Raw genomic sequence first — 16,921 nt, forward strand, 5'->3', positions numbered from 1 at the left:
GCGAGAGACACTCACAGAGAGAGAGAGAGAGAGAGAGAGAGATCAGGAATTAAATAGAGAGAGAGCGACAGAGAGACACTGAGAATGAGTGATCCTTCCTCTCCTCTGCTGTTGGAGAGGAGATCATCCATCACTCTATTACACACACACTCCATGAATGCACACACACACACACACACACACACACACACATTCCAGCTCCCCTGGGAACTGCCAATGAGTGTTCGCCTTTGAAGCTGTGGATGAATCTGATTGGTTTAGCAAGCTGCCTGTCAGTCATGATCCCCTGTATCCCCACGGCAACGGAGAGGAGGTGGTGATGGAAAGGGGGTTTGGGGTGGGAGGAATTAGAAACAGAATCTGTGGAAGAGAAGGATGGACGACAGGGTGAGCTGGTGAGGAGGAGAAAAAGATGGAAGATGATGAAAAGTAGAAACTAGAGGAGGAACAGGTGGAAGAACAGGCATGAAGGAGGAGGAAGGTGAAGCACCGTCAGCCTGCCTGGGAGGGGTCATAGTGCAAGTCACAAAGGTCCAACAGGCACAGGCGAGGGTAATTCACAGACTGTATATAAAAGATGGGCATTGCACCAAGTCTGAAGAGTTTAGCTTCTCTGGAAGTGCTTTACACCTGCATTCTTTCTTATGACCAGCAGGGGGCGACTCCTCCGATTGCACAAAGAAGTCTGACTGCATAAAAGTCGAACCTCAGCTCAGTCGATCTGGGGCCTGATGATCTTATGGCCTCATTAAACATTTCAACTCTTATCGAATACAACCTGTCCATCCATCACAGGTGGAGCGGAAATCCCCAGACATCCCTCACAGTCACAACCAATCCACATCTGACAGTTCAGCAGCTCCAGACAAACGACTGCAGAGATGTGGGGAAAGCGATTTGGTTCGAGGACTCGTGTTTCACAAGATTCTTTAAATGTGGCCTGGAAATGTTGAGGAGATCCAGTTTGTCAGTCATGCTGCAGTGTGCATTTCACCTGCACCGTTTGGCTCCACCTTAAAGGGTTGAGGATCACAGCTGTGCAAAAGTTAATAAGAGGTCATCTTTATAGTAAACCTTTCCCTCTTCCATGTCCAAAGGACACGAAGGTTACTAAATGCTTAGATGCAAATGACGTAACTCATAAACTACTAGAGACTTGGCATCGGTGCCACATGGTGGTCCGACTACCCGTTTAAATCGATCATGTGAAAAATTTCACCTGCACGGCTCATTTCCAACAAACAGTTATTTAATTCAATTCGGTGTTATTTACACAGCGCCAAATCACAACAACAGTCGCCACAAGGTGCTTTGTATTGTAAGGTCGACCCTCCAATAATACATACAGAGAAAAACCCAACAATCATATGACCCCCTATGAGCAAGCACTTTGGCGACAGTGGGAAGGAAAAACTCCCTTTTAACAGGAAGAAACCTCCGGCAGAACCAGGCTCAGGGAGGGGCGGGGCCATCTGCTGCGACCGCTTTGGGCAGAGAGGTCTTTACATGCTCTATATTTGGTACTGTTGCAGACTTGCATTTTTTAAAATGAGTTTTATTTTGATTTCCATCCTTTGCTGTTATTGAATAACACCAAGAATATCCAGTTCATTCACTGATTGTACTATTTTTGCCACATAGTTGGTGTAAGAACACTTTCAAATTAAATGATCTCTCCAAACTTTAAACATAGAAACATGTTATGAATCAGCAGGTTCAGCTACAAACGTTTGCTCTAAGACTTTGTATGAGATTCATCATTTTTTGGAAACTCCATTTCTCAGATGCTTGTGGGGGAATTTTCTTGAAAAATAAATACAGTCTGTAACATTCATTCACGTCTGCGTGCAAATAGAGACTGGACCTCTAAAAAGGACATGGATACAGCTTCTGGGTCTGGAAGGTGAAGCTAATGAAAGTGTCTTAAACAGACAGGCTTTCTAGTGACCAGCAGGGGGCGACTCGTGTGTTTCAGGAGGACAGCATGTTGTATAGAAGTGTAGAGGAAAATGAGCCTACTGCTGTTTTGATCTCTGACCTCAGTTAACACAGCTGATGAGTTTATGGTCTCAGTTACTGAATACAACATTATTTTATTATTTTCAATATTAGAGCTAAAAAAAGACGATGAAGTTTTGGTTTTGTCAGATCCACCGCTCGTTTCAAAACACAAAGATGGCGTTTGGGCTTCAAGCTCGTGCTTCTGTAACCAACATGTGACATCACAGTGGCTGTGTCCATCTTTAGTTACAGTCTGTGTGTGAACAGGTTAGTGGGAGGTGCCTTTGTCCTCTAAGGTAAAATGAAAGTGCCGTGTAACTGCTGCCTGCACGCTGTTCATCACCGCCACATGTTCACTGCCTCAGTTTAGCTGAAGATAAACACACAATCCAGGAGACGCTGTTAATAAGACTTAAATCAGAGGAAAGAGATCTTTCATACATTACAATAATCGTGTTCATTCAGCGCTGCTGTCCTGAGGGTTTGCTCCGCCTCACTGCTTTGGGACTGTTGGTGGAACATAAATGGGCAGTGGTGTGTCCTGATGAGTCGGTGGTCCGAACACCAAACTTCAGCATCTGTGGCTCGATTTCCTGTTTGATGTCAGCTCCATGATGAGCGATTAATAAAAAAAATTTAGCTTTTATTTTGTTGTTTTTTGATGATCAGATAAAGAATCACTCATTCTTCCACTTTAGATGCTGTGGATTAAAGGAAAGCTGAAATGTGCAGCGTGTTTGAATCCAGTGTGATCTGATTCGTCTCTACAGCTGTAACGAGCCAGAGTAACAGCTGAGTTTGGGTAGTTTGGTTTGTAGTGTTGCAGCTGGTTGAGTAAGGCAGTGAATCAGAGATCGATTCCTGTCAGAGCTTCATCACATAAAAGAGACACAAAGAGAAAAAACACGTGAGCAGAGATTATTCAAGCCTGATAACCCGACTTATCCCAGCAGGGTCTCGCAGTGATTCAGAGAGCTGCTTATCTTCTCAGGAGTGTTCGGCTTTCTGTGTTTTCACGAGTCGCCATAAATGTTCAGCGGGGTCAGGGGTCACCGCTGTATCTCTGTGCTGCTGTACAGTCACTGAGCTCTGCCTGGTGTTTATCAGCACTGTCTGTGAACTACTGTCTGTGTCTTAGCTGAGGCTGTGCAGGACTTGTTGACCATCAACACGCTTGGTTAAGCTTGGTTAAGAAACTGGTTAGCTACCAGTTGGTAACCACCTGAGACCACCAGTCTTTGGGGAAAATGAGCGTTCCCAGACCAGTTGCTGGGTGGTTGCTGGCAGTTGCTGTGAAATCAATTGCTAATCACCAGCCATGCAGGCCTAAAGACCAGTCAGTGATGCCATAGTAACCACCAGTTACCAGGGCAAAACTAGTTGGTGAGTGGTTGCAGAAAGTTTCTTGCTTTTGCTACGTGAGATTGGTTGCAAAGAGTAAAAGCTGTGCTTTTAGTGAGCTGGTTTCAGCAGAAAGGCACAACTTTTATTCCATTCCCAGTTTGCATCGCACTCTTTGGCTTCACATCTACTTGGCAAGTAATTTGTGTTCAGACAAGTCTTCAATGCAAAGTACTGGTAACCACGGCAATCTGCTAGAAACCAAAGCCAGCACAACGAGGTTTTCTATGCAGCAACTGGTTTATCCAGCAACCAGTCGCCATGCAGTCAGGAAATAGACATTTTTACTTAGCAACAGGAGGTTAGAGTTCTTCATATTGGTTCAAAAATAAAATAAAATTTTATTTTTAAAGCAAGGATCTGGGAATATTGTTTCAACATAAGATAAAATAACCTGTGTCGTCGGTGTCAGCCCACCTCTGGATGAACTCTGTTGCCCCCACAGTTCACGTTCAATCGGAGCTGGAGATGGAACATGAACATGAGATTAATATTTCCTGCTTTTCAACACTGCCACTTCTTTTGTTGGGGGGGGGGTCAGGTAGAGGTTACTTGCAAAGTCGTGATGACCATCACAAAAGATCGGACTGGATGACGGCACCGCCTCTGTGAGGGGAAGCTGTAGCAGCAGCAGCAGTTTGATGTATAAAGTAAACTATGCAGTAGACTGGCCTATAACCACAGAGCGATGTGTGACCACGCTCTGCACAGGCGTGTGGACGTTAACCTGCCGCTGCGAGCCACACTCTGACCACGCTCTGCATGTCGTCACCTATTTACCTCCACATTTGCTCTTGTTTCCCCTCAAAGAAGTGGTTCAGAGACCTAACTGTATTTCTGGCTACTCCTGCTGTTAAACTGGGTCTTTTTATTTAGTAAATTTTTATCTGTAAAAGAAGCTGTTTCTCTCTCAGTGGTCAGTGGTTGATGTATTGATCTTCTGGTGGTGTGGTCACTTTGAATCAGACAGACTAGTTTCCTAGTCCTATTTTTATCATCTACTTTCTACAAAATGTTTTAGAGCTCCATACATGATTCACTCAGAAGTCTTCATTCAGTGCAGCCACGATCTGACTCTGAGAAAGCTCTGCTCAGAATAACAACCGGGCTTCTCATTCTGAGTACTGATCCCATCCTCCCATCCATCCATCCACCCATCCATCCTTCAATCCATCCTCCCATCCATCCATCCATCCATCATCCATACAGGCTGGTCCCATCCTCCCATCCATCCACCCATCCATCCATCTTCCGATCCATCCATCCTCCCAGCCATCCATCCACCATCCATCCATCCATCCATCCTCCCGCCCCAGCCATCACCTCCCATCCATCCATCCATCCATCATCCATCATCCGATCCAGCCTCCCACCATATCCATCAATCCATCCCTCCATCCATCCAGCCATCCATCCATACCACCCTCCATCCATCCATCCCTCCCAGCCATCCATCCATCCATCCATCCGCCATTCCATCCATCCATCCCATGATCCATCCATCCATCTCCCATCCATCCATCCATCCATCCATCCTCCCTCCCATCCATCCATCCTCCCATGATCCTCCCATCCATCCATCCACCCATCCATCCATCCATCCATCCTCCCATCCATCCATCCATCCATCCATCCATCCTCCCATCCATCCTCCCATCCATCCACCCATCCATCCTCCCATCCATCCTCCCATCCATCCATCCATCCTCCCATCCATCCATCCTCCCACCCATCCATCCATCCTCCCATCCATCCATCCATCCATCCATCCTCCTCCATCCATCCATCCCATCCATCCACCCATCCATCCCCATCCATCCATCCCATCCATCCTCCCTCCATCCATCCACCCATCCATCCATCCACCCATCCATCCATCCATCATCCATCCATCCTCCATCCATCCTCCATCCATCCATCCCCCCCATCCTCCCATCCACCCATCCATCCTCCCATCCATCCATCCACCCATCCATCCATCCATCCTCCCCATCCATCCCATCCATCCATCCATCCTCCCATCCATCCATCCTCCCATGATCCATCCATCCATCCTCCCATCCATCCATCCATCCATCCATCCATCCCTCCCATCCATCCATCCATCCTCCCATCCATCCATCCATCCTCCCATCCATCCATCCATCCATCCTCCCATCCATCCATCCATCCATCCCATCCATCCTCCATCCATCCATCCATCCATCCATCCATCCATCCATCCATCCATCCATCCCTCCCTCCCTCCCTCCATCCATCCATCCATCCATCCATCCATCCATCCATCCATCCATCCATCCATCCATCCATCCATCCATCCATCCTCCCATCCATCCATCCATCCATCCTCCATCCATCCATCCATCCATCCATCCATCCAAGCTCCTCCCAAATAACTGAACTTCTAACCATCTCTACAGAAGAGGCCAGCCACTCTTTGGAGGAAGCTCATTTCCGCCGACTGTATCTGTGATCCATCTAAGCTGCTTTCTCAGAGAGATGTATTGGACCTCAGCACAATGACACCTGCTGGTCTGAGTCTGGTCTTTTAGCTTAAAATGTTTTTGTGAACAAGTTCTTATGATATGGTAAAATAGAGAATTTTTATGATAAATCGATGAGATTGGGGAGTGGATCCTGCTAAACCTATCATTTGACAGATTGCTTCATAGAAATGATACGACCTCCATACATGTCCAAAATGTTAGCATGTTTGCTGCCATGTCAAAATAAGTTGGTGAAATTGAGATTCGTTTACTATTTTCCGGAGGTTTTGTGCAGGATTCTGGTTTAACACCATGGATGTGGGCACTGGGAAGGTGCCTCCTCTTCAGAGACTGAATGTGTCCTCTGTTTCCTGACAGAATTAACATCACCACCTCTGCGGCTGATGTTTCTGTTTCATGTTGGTGACTTTGTACCAGAAGTCTCTAAATACGTTCTTGATCAAATGCTTTTTAAAACATAAAACAAAGACACGTGTGTTTAATTACTCACCTGCCATAACCTAAATCAGCGGTCCCCAACTCCCGGGCCTCGGACCGGTACCAGTCTGTGAGTCGTTTGGTACCGGGCCGCGAGAGTTGAGGCTCAGGTGTGAAATTTTTGGTTTTCAGGGTTTTTATCGGTTTTTAGCGTTATTTTATTATCGTTTTTATCATTAACTCGGATTGCATCCATCCTTCGCCCCCAGGCACCTCCTGCAGCTCAACCAGGATGGGATTTTAGACACTTTGTGTAAAGTTGAGACAGGTGGCATGTCTCACAAAGTGGCATCATTTCAAGCCCTGGGGTGATAGCTTTCCTGGTTTTCCAGATTTACTTAAATTTTGACAGATTTGCAACTCAGATCTTTAGTCACACCCACGTGCACTTTTTGAACAAATCATAAAATAACATATATGATGACGTCAGGTAAAAAGATGCTGCAGCCTCAGACTTGATCTGAACAGAGCTGTTTCCACAGTTTACTACAACACGCTTGTAAGATTTTAATGTGGCTGTTTTCCTGTTTGGGTTTTATGCTTATTGCCTTTAATGTATTTATATTTATTGCTCCCTCAGGTCCCCGAGGAATCCAAAGCAGAAGATCATCAAACGGGTCATTGGCCTGGAGGGAGACTTCATCAGGTAGGAAGAAGCTTCTTTTTTCTTTGCTGAAAGTCCAACCGAGGCGTCGCAATTACAGCAGCAGCTACAGCGTTTCACATCAGATCTGTGCTGCGAGGGAGCGAACGTGTCGCCGCATCGTGCTGCAGTCGAGACATTCGCTTCACCAGACGAACTTCTAATCAGAGCAGCTGGCATCACCTCATGGTGAAAATAAATCACTAGCGTGTTCTCACGTGAGCACAAACTCTTCACTACATTTAGAAACAGACTTTTGTTGTCACCATATTTTTAGTCTTTATGATGACGGGACACGTCCTTCCTGCCAGTCTGAGACTCTCAGACTCTGATTATCTGCAGGTGGTCTACGCGTTGTAATTAAACGGACGTAACAATAACGTTCCTCTATTTAAATAACTGTCACCTTTAGGTGTGTCTCTCTTTATGTGGGACTGCATAACATTTTAATGTCTTATCCTTCTGTCACACACACTGAGACAGTATCCCATATTTCGATCGGCTCTTGTTTACAAAATAGTCTAATTAAAAAAGGTATTTAATCAGAGAGTGAAACATCTTTTTGCTAATCACTTTAACTCAGTGGAAAAACAGCATGCAGTGAAGGAGCAGAAGCCGTATCTTTACTGCCAGACACCCATCTGTTAGCCCACGGACAAAGCTGCTGAGAGTGAACTTCTTTGGGGAGGAGCAGGAGTGGACGCTGGGATGTCCAGCTGTGGCGAGGCCCACACAAAGCTTAAAGATACAGAGCATGCTCCTGCAAGGTAACCGCCGGAGATGGCAGGAGGCCCAGATAACAAACACAGGGCATAACCTAAAACTGGGAAGATCCACATGGGAGTCACAGGGTTGATACCTAAGGTAGACTAGGTCACTGATAGATAGAAAACAGTCCACTAACCAGTAATAAACAGGCTTCCTCCGTAGTGTCCAAGTGAAGTGTCTCTAAATGGTCCAGATAAAGGTAACAAAAACACCATGAAAGATAAAAGAATAATTATCAAAAAAAAAAGAACAAAAACCCTTCTGACCAGCCAATGATGGCACCTCCCCTTCTCCGAAACACCATGTACCCCCCAGTGTGCCATCCCCAGAGGACCCGTCTTTTATTTCTGTTCATATTTTCATTTTCATTCATTCATTTCTTTTCTCTCTTTCCCTCCTCCTCCTTCTTCCTCTCAGTATTATTTTAGTTATTCTCAGTGTTAGTAGAAGTAGTTCAATTCAATTCAGTTTATTTACATAGCGCCAAATCACAACAACAGTCGCCACAAGGTGCTTTATATTGTAAGGTAGATCCTACAATAATAGATACAGAGAAAAACCCAACAATCATATGACCCCCTATGAGCAGCACTTTGGCGACAGTGGGAAGGAAAAACTCCCTTTTAACAGGAAGAAACCTCCGGCAGAACCAGGCTCAGGGAGGGGCGGAGCCATCTGCTGTGATTGGTTGGGGTGAGAGAAGGAAGACAGAAGGAAGAAGCACCCTTACAAGTGTACGGTGTGAGGCTGGCCCATAGCGTGCCTCACCTCTTGTCTTATGAGAGCTGGGATAGGCTTGGATAAGCTCTTAAGAAAGTGGAAGTAAAAGGAAAGACAACAACATGAGGGTTGGTCCTTCAAAATAAAACAGGAAGTAAATCAAAGTTGGAGAACACAGGAGGCAAAAGAATAAATAAAATCCAAGAATGTGTGTTTAACCACACAAAGGACGAGGAAAGACCAAGGAAAATGGAAACAGAAGCGGATAACAGACAAACCATCACAAAGAGAGGTCGGCGATCCTGATCTGATCACCTTGGTGTTGGAGGAACTAACTTTTCCATCATCTGCTAACACAGCTGAAACTGTAAGACCACACTTTAAGAAAAAAGGTTTAAAATGCGTGTCGTGTGCTTCATGTGTTCCTGCCATAACATCAGAGTTGCATTCATTTCTCAGAAATTAAAAACAGCTGTGGGGAATCACAGGAGGTGGAAATTTTAATTGTTTTTGCAGTTTTCACCGACTTTTCCCTGATAACTGCTAGTTTAATGAAAAATGTAGGCAGACGCGAACTTGCCATTAATTTCATAACCGCTTCATTCTCATCTCTTTTCGTCGCCTCCAACTGAATAATGAAAACAAGCGAAATAAACGAATGTGCCAGCGTTCGTCAGATTCAGCCCAACTTAATGAGTCAGGGGTTACTGAGTGACATTTACAACAACTGAGCGTGTCGCAATAACTCACAGAAAACATGGAAAAGTGTCTGAAAAGCTCTTATGAGTGGCATAAATCAGCACACGACTATGCCCCTTAAAACATGACTTTTTCCTGCTTTTTGTGATGATTAAAAGTGAAATAATACAGAGAGACATTTAAGCCACAAATTAAATTATTTATGTTTGCAGTCAAAGACTTTCTTCTAATTCTGTGATGTTTTTGCACATATATTTACCTCCACAGGAACGGTTTTCTATATTTCAACATAAATCACCTCAAACTAAAAAGTCGTGAATTTCATATTGATGATAAAAGTCTTGCAAGGTGCTTTATGTAATATTTGAGACACTCCAACACGAGGAAGAACTGGGCCCGGCTCAAGCAAGGGCAGAAGGACGCGAAATAAGGAACCTCGACTGGAGTTTGGGGGGAAAGAGAGGAAGGAGGAGCATGGAGAGACCACGAAGAACAAACACGATGCAAGATGGCAATAACATACAGTCTGTTTGTGATAGCACAGCAATTAATGGATATTGTTCACCAAAAATTGCAAGTCTGTTGCCATCTGTGGAAAATCTATTATTGTCTACATACACAGAAAGTCACAGTAAAAATTCAGAATCGAGCCAGAACATCATAGATCGTAGCTTTGAAACTCAAACTCAGAACTTCCTCCACAAATCATCATGTAGTAGCTGCAGAATCAAGATTTAACTGAAATATGATATAGATGCTCAGCAACATTGCTGTTAGATAGCAACATAACCATACCATACTGGAATACAACCAGTTGCCAATAGTTGGATCGAGTTCCTCAGACTGACTCAGATTGATTGCAACTTGCTGGAAATCTGAGTTTATGAGTTAGACAGCAGTAATTTGCAATCCTTTGCCAAAATGCTACGTCCAGGTGAGCAGAATCAACTTTTGGGGGGATTTGAAGCCTAATCTTGAAAGTAGAGATAGTGTCTGTCTCCTGAATCCAAACTGGAAGCTGGTTCCACAGAAGAGGGGCCTGAAAACTGAAGGCTCTGCCTCCCATTCTACTTTTAAATACTCTAGGAACAACAAGTAGGCCTGCAGAGCGAGAGCGAAGTGCTCTAATAGGGTGATATGGTACTACAAGGTCATTTAGGTATGATCATTGAATACTGTGTGAAAAGGATTCTTGATTTCATAGGGAGCCAGTGAAGAGAAGCTAACAGCCAATCAATACTGAAAGTAACACCTGTGTGAACCAAAGACAGGCTGAAATTTAAGACATTAGACTTGCTCGTTAATTCCACTGATGCTTGATTCTTCTTCTTTGGTTCGGTTTGCCTCATGTGTAGTTGTTAGGGTCATGAACCCTGGACTTCAGTGAGACATCTTGCCTCTGGGTCTACAGAAAACTAAATAGAGAATAGAGAAATTAAAAGGAGGAAAAAAGTAGAATCAGAATCATGTGATGAATGAATCTTTGGGTTTTTTCGCTATTTATAGAAAACTTGAAAGGCTTCTAACACTTTATCCTGAACATCTCGTTCTCACGTTAGAGTTTCCTTCACATTTTTAAACATCCTGAACAAGCAGAGTCTCCAATCATCACTACTGTTGATAGAAATGTACCAAACACCTGCTCCTCCTCCTGGTGCAGCTTTTGCTGTCAAGAACATCATCTCTGTAGTGTACGCGGGGAGTAAATCCTCTCCCATCGGCAGAGTTTTTGCTCCTCTGTCAGTCCCAGAAGACGCCAACGTCTCTGCGATGACACTTTCAGACTGACTCACAAAAGATCAGGTCCATCCAGTCGCTGTGTTTGATGGACAGGAGAGGGGATAACTGTGGATGTCTGTGACATTGTTGATTCATCAACCTCGGGCTTCAGATGAAGAATCAAAGTGTTTATACATTAAATCTGATTTTTGTCAGTTGTCATCAGAACTCTTTGTCTCCCAGAAAAGCATAAAGTCCAGAGCCGGCTGCTCCTCCTTTGTCTCTTTGGTTTCATCCAGTTTGCTTCTCTCTGCTCTCCGTTACTTCCTGAAACTCTGAAAGTCTTTATAAAAATCCTCACCCATTTTAGAGTTTTCCTGACTTTGTCGGCTCTAAATCTTTTCTTCATGGAGTATTTTCCACCATTCCAGGATCTCTTCCTGTTTTGTTTTCTCCAGACTTTTTGGCCTCAGTATTTCTCTCCACCGTCTTCATTGAATATTCGCTCTCATCAGCCACCTGCCTTACATCAGCTCAATCTTCAGCCTCTGAGTTTCCAGGATATATTTTTTAATGCATGAAATTGCTTTACGTAGTGGACGTGAAGCGATACGTTCATATATTCACCAGCTTATTGTCAGACACACTTTATCTGACAGCATTTGTGGAGGCCAGTTGCACCCTCTGTTTGACCACTCGTTTGACGATGGCCTGTGGTCACACAGCTGCGTGCCTCAGCTGTGTTTGAACAGCCAGGCTTGCTATTCAAAGAAGTTATCACAACCGGAAAAAACGATGCCCTGAAACTGTGAGAAAATGAACCAAGCGGATAACAAGAAAAAACCCTTCTGGCATGAGTGTTGCGTTGGTGTTAAAACGGCGGGCGCCACGGTTCGTGCAGTTTGTGGTTAAGACACCTCAGGAAGTGACGGGAACACGGGAGTTCTGACACTCGGGGACAAACTCATGGTGCACGACCCTGTGAATGTGGACTACGAGCACTCTCGCTGCCTGATACTCGGATGCTGCAGACTCTTCCACTAAGCTTGTGAGCCGCAGCTTTCATCAGCAGCGATTTAAAGGAGAACCATACCCTGATTCATCTGTGAAGGTTCTCAATCATCCAGGTGATCGAAGTCTAAGGAGCTTGGAAAGAAAAGTGTGCAGATGTGTTTCTTAACAAGCTCCTTACACACAGATTCAAACTGAGTAGCGTTTCAGCTTTTTTATACATCAAATCACAGGATCAACCCTTTTTTTAAGTTTTTCAAGCATCCTTCAGCTTTTACGCATTTATCCAGCCATGTGCACACCGGCTGAAGGCTGCGTCATTCCACGAGTGTGTTTCTAGTTCCCAGGTTGTAAATTTCTTCTGGATTCTTGTAAACCAGAACTTTAATTGATTGATTGATTTCTGGAGAAATTTGTTCTTTCTTCTTTTTCTCCATCCATCCATCTTCTTCTACTTCCTTAATTCAGGGTCGTGGGGGCTGGAGCCTATCAGCTTGCGCCCTGGACAGGTCGCCAGTCTGTTGCAGGGTTTCCTCTCCCATTAACCATCTCACATTATGATTCATGGGTAGACACACTACTCACCAACACTTTGTACACTGTTTAACTTTTTAAACTGCGTCATTCAGGTATGTGGCTGGTATGTGAGGCTGTTTCACGGCCTGCTGGACCGTTACTCCCCATCGTTCACCTCCTCTCTTTTACATTTCGAGCCTCAATGTTCAACATTTTCTTTTCTTTTCTTTTTCTTTAGATTAAAGTGTTTGTCTACAAGATGCATCACTTTATTGCATTGATTATAAAGAGGCTCCCGCTGATAATGGGAGCAGAATTGTTGGCATCATGTGTTGTGCTGCATTTACCAGGAGGCTGAACACATTAGAGAAAAGGATTTTGGTGCAGCACACCATGAAACTAGCATGTCAGAGTGCTGAGAGCAGTGTCGAGCTTTTTTTTCTCTTTTTTGCCTCAAACTGAAACTAGTCGTGTACAGCAAGGACCCAACACGCAGATGGGATCACAGCAAAGGCTTACCAGAAACTCGTGTGATGCCAGTCGACTCCAGCATGTACACACATCAGATAAACAGCGGAGGCTTACGAGTCTCGAGCAGCTCTGCAAAATTAAAATGTGGAAAGATGTACGAGTCAGTTGGATCATTTATAAATCCGAGCTCGTGCGTGTAGTTGACCGCTTGCCTGTGATACGTAAAATGTCAGGTTGGAGTTTAAACTTCCTCTTAGTGCTCGTGGTTCTTTACACCTCAGGTACTCCCAGCCCAAGCAGCCATCACGTTACGTAGTGCAGTAAAACCCAGTCTCCCTCACAGGGTTGCTTCATGTCATTGAGATTTGCAGCATTTATTCATGCACGGCTCTCCGAGCTCTGCAGCAGCTCGATTCTTTCCTTTTTCAGCCGTTCTGTTGATGACCCGCTTTGGTCCAAGCTTCAGCTGTGGGACTGACGGGTTGGAGGAAATATTTTGGTGCATTATGGACACAAATCTGCTATTTAAATCAGATCGAATCGTCCTGATGCTACATTAAGTCTTGAAATTGCACCACTGAACCAATGTAAAGAACACGTGAAAGTTAGGCTGCAGATTGCTATTTATATATTCTTGTATGAGTGCAGTGTGTGTGTGTGTGTGTGTGTGTGTGTGTGTGTGTGTGTGTGTGTGTGTGTGTGTGTGTGTGTGTGAGAGACTGAGTCATGCTCTTTTTCCTGGATATCCTTCAGGAGGAAGTGGGATCTGTTCTCAGCCCTGTTACGCAGCGTTCTCGTGAGGAAATGAGCTCCACAGTTCAGTTAATGAGACACAGCAGGGGAACAGAGCAGCCCCGGCTACTGGCTCTAATACAGCAACTTCCTAAACATCACCGTCTGAACGTTAGATGGCCTTTTATTTATTACCGAGAGCATCGTGTCCCCAGACATTCTCTGTGGCCATTAGCATCACTGTCTTTATTTTTAACCTGTAAATTCAAAGAAAAGAAACTTTGGCAAACTCTCAAATCATGAAACCTTTGGCTGAGTTTATTTTCATCGACATAGGGACATGACACCGACTTGGACTGGTTTTGACAGCCCATAGTAACCATACTATGGAAAGTCTACTACCTCGTGAAGCAAATCTTCTTGGGATTGACCAGCCTTGTTTGGAGCTGTCTCATGCAGTGTAAATGGACTAGCTCTTCTACAGCACTTTTATACCCTACAGGCTTACAATTAAGAACTGACAGACATAAGAAGTTTGAAGGACTGCTAGAGGCCAACATATTCGCTTCTGATGCAGTTTAAGCAACAAAATTTCTTGGTCAGGTTTGCCCAACAAAAATATGTGGTTCAAACTGTGTGGTTTAGGCAGCAAAGGCATTAAAAGCATTAAAACCGCCTGTTAGATTGAGCTGGTTTGGTTTAAACCACAGCTGGGCTTCAGTCTTATATGGGTTCATTATTATTTACTCTTAGCTGCTTTTTATTGTGTTTTCACCAACTGTGGGTTGGGTCTGATTAGAAATGGGCCTTTCTTATAAGCTTTGTCACACGATAAAAACCGCTGCCATGCTGTTATTAATTACACCTTTAATTTTTTTTCTTATGCCATGAAGTCTTTCAATAAAAACTGCAGTTACACTGAGTCAGTGCACAAACAGTTGGAGCAGAGAGGAGCAGTTTCCTCCTCTTGATGATTCACTGCTGAATTATCTTTAAAGTTTATGTCTTGAGACAGTTGGCCTATTCTTAGTTCTCCTTCAAATGGACTCGGTCAAATTTCCGCCCCCACGCCTGTCAATCACCTTGACGAGCTGTCATCTGCTCTGAAGCCGAGGCCAGCAGAGTCCATTAAGCCTCCACATTAGCTGAAGAATGAGACAAGCAATGCAATTAAAAACCAACACTGCTCCACTGGGCTATTTTTTTCTGTCCTTCCTCTGATACTCGGAAAAGCAGCAGAGCCAATGGTAAATAGGTAAACAGCCCCCCCCCCCCACTTTTTCCCAATAAAAATGCACATAAAGATGTCTCATGGTCCCAGTAATGATAAGATTTTATGTCTCATTTTTATATTTCTTCATGTTTTTGCTTTGTCTTTGCACGTCATAGTATTTTAGAGAAGGTTTGACCAAAGAGAGCTAAAATTACGCCCCAAAATGTGCTCTTATTACACCAATTTATTTGTTGTTTATTTAATTTTTTTACTGCTCACCTGGGCTCAGATGCAGCAGCCTAAGCAGAGCAGCCCAGACTTGCCTCTTCCCAGTCACCTCCACCAGCTTATCCACAGCAACACCGAGGCGTTACCAGGTCAGCCGAGAGACATGATCTGTCAAGTGTGTCCTGTGCCAACCCCAGGACCACCTCCTAACTCGACATGCCCAAACCACCACCCGAGCTGGCTCCTCTGTAGCGTCTCTACTCTGAGTCTCTCCCAAATGACTGAACTCCTTGTTAAGATGTACAGTGGGGCAAAAAAGTATTTAGTCAGCCACCGATTGTGCAAGTTCCCCCACTTAAAATGATGACAGAGGTCAGTAATTTGCACCAGAGGTACACTTCAACTGTGAGAGACAGAATGTGAAAAAAAAATCCATGAATCCACATGGTAGGATTTGTAAAGAATTTATTCGTAAATCAGGGTGGAAAATAAGTATTTGGTCAATAACAAAAATACAACTCAATACTTTGTAACATAACCTTTGTTGGCAATAACAGAGGTCAAACGTTTACTATAGGTCTTTACCAGGTTTGCACACACAGTAGCTGGTATTTTGGCCCATTCCTCCATGCAGATCTTCTCGAGAGCAGTGATGTTTTGGGGCTGTCGCCGAGCAACACGGACTTTCAACTCCCGCCACAGATTTTCTATGGGGTTGAGGTCTGGAGACTGGCTAGGCCACTCCAGGACTTTCAAATGCTTCTTACGGAGCCACTCCTTTGTTGCCCGGGCGGTGTGTTTTGGATCATTGTCATGTTGGAAGACCCAGCCTCGTTTCCTCTTCAAAGTTCTCACTGATGGAAGGAGGTTTTGGCTCAAAATCTCACGATACATGGCCCCATACATTCTGTCCTTAACATGGATCAGTCGTCCTGTCCCCTTGGCAGAAAAACAGCCCCATAGCATGATGTTTCCACCCCCATGCTTCACAGTAGGTATGGTGTTCTTGGGATGCAACTCAGTATTCTTCTTCCTCCAAACACGACGAGTTGAGTTTATACCAAAAAGTTCTACTTTGGTTTCATCTGACCACATGACATTCTCCCAATCCTCTGCTGTATCATCCATGTGCTCTCTGGCAAACTTCAGACGGGCCTGGACATGCACTGGCTTCAGCAGCGGAACACGTCTGGCACTGCGGGATTTGATTCCCTGCCGTTGTAGTGTGTTACTGATGGTGACCTTTGTTACTTTGGTCCCAGCTCTCTGCAGGTCATTCACCAGGTCCCCCCGTGTGGTTCTGGGATCTTTGCTCACCGTTCTCATGATCATTTTGACCCCACGGGATGAGATCTTGCGTGGAGCCCCAGATCGAGGGAGATTATCAGTGGTCTTGTATGTCTTCCATTTTCTGATGATTGCTCCCACAGTTGATTTTTTCACACCAAACTGCTTGCCTATTGTAGATTCACTCTTCCCAGTCTGGTGCAGGTCTACAATACTTTTCCTGGTGTCCTTCGAAAGCTCTTTGGTCTTGGCCATGGCGGCGTTTGGAGTCTGACTGTTTGAGGCTGTGGACAGGTGTCTTTTATACAGATGATGAGTTCAAACAGGTGCCATTCATACAGGTAACGAGTGGGGGACAGAAAAGCTTCTTACAGAAGACGTTACAGGTCTGTGAGAGCCAGAGATTTTCCTTGTTTGAGGTGACCAAATACTTATTTTCCACCCTGATTTACGAATAAATTCTTTACAAATCCTACCATGTGGATTCATGGATTTTTTTTTCACATTCTGTCTCTCACAGTTGAAGTG

At 44.5% G+C, this 16,921-nt stretch overlaps 1 protein-coding gene across 1 annotated transcript in view; it reads left to right on the top strand.

Moving 5' to 3' along the window:
• The window catches only part of immp2l (inner mitochondrial membrane peptidase subunit 2), a 189,017-nt gene that overhangs the window by 147,490 nt on the left and 24,606 nt on the right, over positions 1–16,921 (top strand). The window contains exon 4 of the mRNA XM_040038769.1: positions 6,967–7,032. Within this exon, the coding sequence (XP_039894703.1) occupies positions 6,967–7,032 (66 nt within the window). The remainder of the gene's footprint in view (positions 1–6,966; positions 7,033–16,921) is intronic.

Source organism: Simochromis diagramma, unplaced genomic scaffold (genome assembly GCF_900408965.1).
Source record: "Simochromis diagramma unplaced genomic scaffold, fSimDia1.1 OVJJ01000366.1, whole genome shotgun sequence".
NCBI lineage: Eukaryota > Metazoa > Chordata > Actinopteri > Cichliformes > Cichlidae > Simochromis > Simochromis diagramma.